Here is a 7,446-nt window from a genome sequence, read left to right on the forward strand (position 1 = left end):
TGAGCAGCGCTGGCGGTGCCCAGCCCCTACCTTCATGCCGATGACGTTCTGGCCGTTGAGCTCGCAGAGGTGGTGGTGTGTGAGGAGCCCATTGCGGGCAGCAGAGCTGTCCCTGGCCAGCGACACGATCCTGCCCTTCTTCACCACGATGCCAACGTGCCCGCTGCTGTCCTTGTGCACGGTGACAGTGCGCTGGAAAGGGCTGCAGGGACACAAGGCTCAGCGCTGGCACTGCCACCAGCGTGTCCCCCCCAGGCTGTGCCCAGCTGTGCCCAGTGGTGCTTGGGCTATGCCTGGCTGTGCCCAGCAGTGCCCACTCACCGGTCCCGCACCACCATGACGATCTTCTCAGGGGATGCCTTCTTCAGTGCCCGCTGGGCCTTGGCACTGCTCCAGCCTGCACAGTTCCTGCCATCGATCTGCAGGACCTGGTCGCCAAAGCGCAGCCCTACCAGCGCCGCCGGAGAGTTGGCCTTCACCAGCTGCACGAAGATGCCCTGGGGACATGGCACGGGGTTGGCATGGGGGATGGGAGGGAGCCCTGCCATGCCCTAACAAACTGTGCCTTTCAATGTCCCGTGTCGACCTGCACTACGCTGCCAGGCTTGTGCCATGCTGCTCCCACTGCTGTGCAATGCCATGCTGCGCTTCCCCTGCCGTCCTGTGCCCACTGACATGCAATGCCATGCAGTGCTTCCCCTGCCATGCTGTGCCATGCTATGGTGGACTGTGCTGTGCCATACCTTGTTGTGCTGCACCACACCGTCCTGTGCCATGCCATGGTGCAATGCCATGGTGCCGTGCCTCATGCCATGCTATGTCTTCCCATGCCATGCTGTCCCACACCATGCTGTGCCATGCCCTGCCACACCATGCCCTGCCATCCTCCCTTATGCCGCACAGCACTTCCCGGTCCTGTACCGTGCCATGGTGCTCCACACTGTGCTGTGCCACTCCATGCCACACTATTCCTTGCCATGCTGTGCTGCACCACACTGTGCCATGCCACATTGTGCCTCACCATGCTGTGCCAAGCTATGGGACCCCAAAGCTGTGCTGTGCTGTGCCACGATACACCGTGCCAAGCTGTGTCATGCCAGGTTGTGCCAGCCCTCACCTGGTCGACGTTCTTGAGCTGCAGCCCGGTCTTGCCCCTCTCGTCCTTGCAGAGGTGAATCTCCCTCACCCCTGCCTTGATCTCTGCCCGCCGTAGCCCCGCGTTGTGCCCACTCAGGGGGGCAACCACCTGCCCTGGGGGGTGCCCAGCAGGGCTCAGCGCCTGTGGTGAAGCCAGGGGTCAGCAGGGCTGGGTGGGGGGCACGGAGCCTGGCACACAACAGCCCTCAGGTGCTGGATTGCTTTGCCAGGCAGAAGGAGGCCCCAGAGGGACACCCCCTCACCACCCCCCATCAGTGTGACAGGGGGGGGCCTGGCACAGGGAGGGCACAGCCCCCAGCCCAGCACCCACCTTGGAGCCCTCCAGGTTCTTCTGGATCTCCTCGCTGGACAGAGCCAGCCCCATGTAGCTCTCCAGCTCGGCCAGGTTGGGGTACAGCACAGGGGGTGCTGGGGACACAACAAGGGTGGCTTCAACACGGGGGGCCCCCAGCACCCTGCCCTGGCCTCCCCACCCTGGAAACCCTCCAGGACCGTGAGTCAGTGGAGACAAAGCCCCAGACCCCATGCCCTGCCCACGCACCCAGCTGAGAGGAGAGCCTGGAGAAGGGGAGGCTGAGGAGAGAGCTTCTGGCTCTGTCCAGCTCCCTGAAGGGAGGCTGGAGCTGGGGGCTTTGGGACCTTCTCCCAGGAGCAAGAGGAAACAGCCCCAAGCTGCCCAGGGCAGGTTTAGGTTGGCCATGAGGAACAACTTCTGCCCCTTGAGGGTTGTCCAGGCCTGGCCCAGGCTGCCCAGGGCAGTGGTGGAGTCCCCATGCCTGGAGGAATTCCATAGCTCTGGAGCTGTGGTGCTGAGGGCCATGGACTGGTGGTGCCCTGGCACTTGTGGGCACTCCATGACTTTCAAGCTCTCTTCCAACCCAAGCCAAGCCCCCAACACTCCCCCCACTGCCAGATCTCCCCCCTTGATGCCAACCTGTGCTGCTGGTGCCAGAGCTGAGCTTTGGCTTCTCACTGGCCACAGTGGTGGGAGGGGTCCTGACACCAGCTGCTGCCTGAGCCTGCCAAGGGATGAAGTTTGCTCAGGGCTGTGCCCCCCAGCCCTGGGGACCCCTGGGGCCCTGCTCATCCCTCTCTTCTCCCAGGATGCTGCCAGGCTGGCACTGACCTGCAGGATCTGGTGACCCTTCATGTCCTCCAGGGAAGGGTAGAGCGTTGCCATTGCTGCCACTGCCGGGGCTGTGCCTGTGGACAGGGACAGGGTGGCACAGGGCCAGGATGGCACAGGGCCAAGGTACCTGTCCCTTGGGGATCCCTCCCAGATCTCGTGCCTGGCTCTGTCACCCAATGTGACTCAGGGACATGTCACCAGGGCCACCACACCTCCAGCAGCTGGCACAGGGGTGGCTGCGTGCTGGGCACAGGCACCCTGGGCATCTCTTGGGTGGGGGTGAGTTCTACTCCCCTTGCTCACCTGCCCAGTGGGCCCATGCCAGCATCAGCCAGACCTGGGAGCAGGATGTCTCTTGGGAACAGATCTTCCAACTGCTCCTCTCAGTCCCTGTGTCCCACATCAATCCTCTCTGCCCCTCCACGGCCCTCACCACTGTGCCCACAGCAAGGCTGTGCCACCCAGCCCTGCCCTGAGACAAATCCAAAGGTCAGGGTGTAGGGAACAGATCCAGACCCAGCTCTGAGTCCCATGGGAACAAGGCAGGATCCCACACCCAGCAGCATCCCAAAGACTCCCAGATCCCAACCCCAACACCCCTGGACTCACCTGCCACCAGCTCCTGGCTCTCTTTGCCATCCTCTGCCCGGTCCCTGGCTTTTGTAGCTGTGCTCAGCCCAGGGAGGAGCCAGGCAGCCTCAGCTGACACACAACCCTGCCAGGTAGGACACAGGTGAGGAAGAGGAAGAGGAAGCACAGGACTCTGGCACTGCAGGGATGGGGATTGGGACAGGGATGGGGACAGGAACAAGAATTGGAATGGGACAGGGATGGGGACAGGAACAAGGATTGGAATGGGGCAAGGATGGGGCAAGGATGTGGATGGGGATGGGGACAGGAACAAGGATTGGAATGGGACAGGGATGGGGCAAGGATGGGGATGGGGACAGGAACAAGGATTAGAATGGGACAGGGATGAGGATGGGGCAAGGATGGGGATGGTACAGGGATGGGAACAGGGACAAGGATTGGAACGGGCTGGGGCTGGGGTCGGGGCTGGAGTTGGGGTTGGGGCCGGGGCCGGGGCCGGGGCCGGGGCCGGGGCTGGGGCTGGGGCTGGGGCCGGGGCTGGGGCCGGGGCCGGGGCCGGGGCCGGGGCTGGGGCTGGGGCTGGGGCCGGGGCCGGGGCCGGGGCCGGGGCCGGGGCTGGGGCTGGGGCTGGCTTTCTCTGGATGTGAGCATCCGAGAGGAGCAGGGAGGGGGCTGAGTCCCCCAGCTAGCCACCATGGTGGGTCCCTATCCCACGTCCTCACCACTCCTGCTGGCACCAGCACACAGTCTGGCCCCACCTGGGGTCCAAGGGTGCTGCTGGGGGGGGGTGAGGTTGGGTGCCCCGTGGCAAGCAGCCCTGTGTGGGTGGCTGGCTCCTGCTGACACCTCACTGCCTCCTGACTGGCACACGGTGTCCCACACACCCTTCAGCTGTCACCAGCGGCCCTGGGGCATGTGCCAGGTGTGACATGCCCGGGGGTGGAAAAGCTGAGTTTGGAGCTTGTCTGAATCAGGGCACAGGGTGGACGTGGGCATCCCTCTGCCATGGGACATGGCCACATCACCCTGAGATCCTGGCACATCCCTCTGCTGTGGGGCATCAGCCATGGCACCCTGGCACCCAGCCTTCGATAACTCACCTGCCACATTCTGCTGCCAGCACTGGGGATGCCACTGTGCTCCCAACAACTGGGCAGCAGGGCACTTAGCTGGGCTTGGAGCTGGTGGCAGCAGCCCAGGAGTTGCTGGCAAGTGGCCAGCCCCAGCATGGAGCAGCAGCTGGGCACTGCCCAGCTCCCTTCATGCCAGGCCATCAGGAAGTGGTTTATTTACTGGTGTTATTTTCAGCCCAGTGGTGCCAGGCTGGGCTGGTGGAGAGCAGCCCCTGGACATGACCTGAGCAGGATGGGTCCTGGGCTTCTGTGCCTGCTCCACCACCCTCATCCTCACCCACCCAGAGCTGGAGGCACCCACAGCTCATCTCTGCACTTGTGGGTGCTGAGGGCAGGGTGCTGGCCCCGAGGGCACTGGGCTCCTGCCAGCCTTGGCTTCTCTCCAGGCAGAGGCCATGGCACTGCCTGGCACTGGTTAATAATTAAAGCCAGAAGCTCCTTTTGCAGGCAGAGGAACCCAAACTCACCTCGAATTTCCTCCTGGAAGGGAGCACAGCACAGGACAGAGTCCCAGCAGCTCCTGTCCTGCACGGAGCAGGAATCTGTGGTGCTGGGAGAGCGTCCAGAGAGGGGCAGGGAAGCTGGGGAAGGGTCTGGAGAGCAGGGCTGGGGGAGCTGGGGATGCTCAGCCTGGAGGAGGCTGAGGGGAGAGCTTCTGGCTGTGTCCAGCTCCCCGAGAGGAGGCTGGAGCCGGGGAGGGGTTGGGATCTTCCCCAAGGAACAGCACAAGAGGCAATGGCCTCAAGCTTCCCTGGGGCAGGTTTAGGTTGTCCATGAGGAACAATTTCTGCCCCTTGAGGGTTGTCCAGGCCTGGCCCAGGGCAGTGGTGGAGTCTCCATCCCTGGAGGGGTGCCAAAGCCCTGGAGCTGTGGTGCTGAGGGCCAGGGGTTGGTGGTGCCCGGGCAGTGCTGGGCACTCCATGGTCTTGGAGCTCTCTTCCAACCCCCTTGCCCCCCATGCTGTGACTCCCCCAGCTCAGGGCAGTGCCAACACCTGCACAGGGCAGCCCTGACCCCCTGCCCAGCACAGCCCAGAGCTGCTGCTGTCCTGTGCCCTCCAGCACCTTTCACAGCCAACACAAACTGCTGCCAGCAAAGCCTCCCTGGCGCTGGCGTTTGCTGCCTGCTCCATGCTGGCACAGACCAGAGGCCAGATGCTGGCACACAGCAGTGCCCAACCAGTGCCCACACCAGGAGCTGGTGAACCTTGGAGCTGCAGCAGCACAGAGCAGAGGTCGGGGTGGGGCTCAGGGAACCCCTGTGCCCTGGCATCGTGGGCATGGCCCAGAGAGGTACCAAGGAATAACCTCATGAAGCTTTCCAGGCATGAGCTGGCCTGCAAATGCCATGTCACAGGTGGCAACATCCAGCCTCCAAAGAGCCTGGCACAGCACCCTGTGACCCTAGCATGACACCCCCAGCACCCTGCAAACCTGACACAGCACCCACAGGACCCTGTAAGCCTGGCACAGCACCCCCTGAGCCCAGCACAGCACCCCCAGCACCCTGTGAGCCTGGCACAGCACCCCCAGAGGCCAGGACAGCACCCCAGCCCCCCGTGAGCCCAACACAGCACCTCCTGAGCCAGGGACAGCACCTCCAGCACCCTGTGAGCCTGGCACAGCACCCCAGCCCCTGTGAGCCAGCACAGCACCCCCAGCACCTGTGAGCCTGCACAGCACCCCAGCACCCTGTAAGCCGGCACAGCACCCCCAGCCCCCTGTGAGCCCAGCACAGCACCCCCAGCACCCTGTGAGCCTGGCACAGCACCCCCAGCCCCCTGTGAGCCCAGCACAGCACCCCCAGCCCCCTGTGAGCCCGGCACAGCACCCCCAGCACCCTGTGAGCCCGGCACAGCACCCCCAGCCCCCTGTGAGCCCGGCACAGCACCCCCAGCACCCTGTGAGCCCGGCACAGCACCCCCAGCACCCTGTGAGCCTGGCACAGCACCCCCAGCCCCCTGTGAGCCCGGCACAGCACCCCCAGCACCCTGTGAGCCTGGCACAGCACCCCCAGCACCCTGTGAGCCCGGCACAGCACCCCCAGCACCCTGTGAGCCTGGCACAGCACCCCCAGCCCCCTGTGAGCCCAGCACAGCACCCCCAGCACCCTGTGAGCCCGGCACAGCACCCCCAGCACCCTGTGAGCCTGGCACAGCACCCCCAGCCCCCTGTGAGCCTGGCACAGCACCCCCAGCACCCACTGAGCCTGGCACAGCACCCCCAGCCCCCTGCGAGCCTGACACAGCACCCCCAGCACCCCCTGAGCCCAGCACAGCACCCCCAGCCCCCTGTGAGCCTGGCACAGGACCCCCTGAGCCCGGCACAGCCCCGTGAGCCCAGCAGAGCCCCGCAGTGCTGTGGCAGAGGGGAGGGCACAGAGCTGGTGACACAGGGTGAGAAAAGGCAGCACAAAGCAGTTTATTGATAACCAAACTCAGACCTCTCTGCGGGGGGGCAGGGGGCAGCTGTTTCTCTCACCAAGCAGTAGGCAGGGCAGAGGGAGGGGGCAGGGAGGGTGGCAGCAGGGGGGTGGGGGCACAGCTTCTGCATCCTATGAGCCCAGGCAGGCAGCGATGACCAGCATCAGGTGTTGGGAGAGGAGGGTCAGGGGTGCTCAGACTGGGGGCAACTGGGGGGCTGATGGTTCCTTCCCAGGGGTGGGGGGAGGGGTGGGGGTGGTTTTGTTGAAGCTGACCCCCCCTGCCTTGCCCCAGCCCCACCACCTCCCCTCCCCCCCACGGCCAGCACCTTCCCAATGCTGTTCTCCTTTTGCCTCTCCAGACAGCTGCTGGATGCACAGGGGGTGCTGGAGCTCTGCTGGACACTCAGCTCCCTAAATCCCAAAGCAGGGCTGGGGAGGGGGGAGAAAAGGCAGAGTAAAGCAGGGGGCAGAGCAGCCTTCCCCCCAGAAAAAAAATTCCTGGAAGCAAAACCTCCCTGGGAAGGCAGGAAAGGCCTCACTGCTCCCTCACTGTCCTGGTCTCAAGCAGGGGACCTACAAGATCCTAACTCTAGTCTTTATTTATTTTGCTCTCTGCATCCACTCAGCCTCACCAGCCTCACTCTGCTATGGCTTTTGCAGCAGCAGCAGCAGCAGCAGCAATTTCTGGTTTGAAAACACCAAAAAAACCCCCCCCCCCAAAAAAAAAAAACAATCCAAAGCCCTAAAAGTGTAACTAACAAATTTCCTTTTGTTCCATTCCTGGTTAAAAAAAAAAAAAAGAAAAGAAAAAAAAGCCCCAAACTGAGCAACTTCAAGAGATTTCCTTCTCTGCTCTAATGTCTCCTCTCTAAGGTCAGCCCAGCTGTGTGCTACCAGTAAAAATCTTACACCTGGAACAAAAAAAAAAAAAACCCAAAAAACCAAAAGAACCCCAAAAAAACCCAAAAAATTGAAGAGTTTGACACCCACCACAGCCCTCCCCCCCCCCCA

At 63.2% G+C, this 7,446-nt stretch overlaps 1 protein-coding gene across 1 annotated transcript in view; it reads right to left on the reverse strand.

Moving 5' to 3' along the window:
- SDCBP2 (syndecan binding protein 2) overlaps positions 1 to 2,338 on the reverse strand; it is a 2,492-nt gene extending 154 nt beyond the window's left edge. Inside the window, exons 1-6 of the mRNA XM_054391900.1 lie at positions 2,285 to 2,338; positions 2,102 to 2,177; positions 1,469 to 1,566; positions 1,118 to 1,279; positions 322 to 497; positions 31 to 202 (exon numbers count right to left, since the gene is read on the reverse strand). Coding sequence (XP_054247875.1) covers positions 31 to 202; positions 322 to 497; positions 1,118 to 1,279; positions 1,469 to 1,566; positions 2,102 to 2,177; positions 2,285 to 2,338 — 738 coding nt within the window. The remainder of the gene's footprint in view (positions 1 to 30; positions 203 to 321; positions 498 to 1,117; positions 1,280 to 1,468; positions 1,567 to 2,101; positions 2,178 to 2,284) is intronic.
- Positions 2,339 to 7,446: the final 5,108 nt, after the last annotated feature.

The sequence above is a fragment of the Indicator indicator genome, chromosome 24 (genome assembly GCF_027791375.1).
Source record: "Indicator indicator isolate 239-I01 chromosome 24, UM_Iind_1.1, whole genome shotgun sequence".
Classification (NCBI taxonomy): Eukaryota; Metazoa; Chordata; class Aves; order Piciformes; family Indicatoridae; genus Indicator; species Indicator indicator.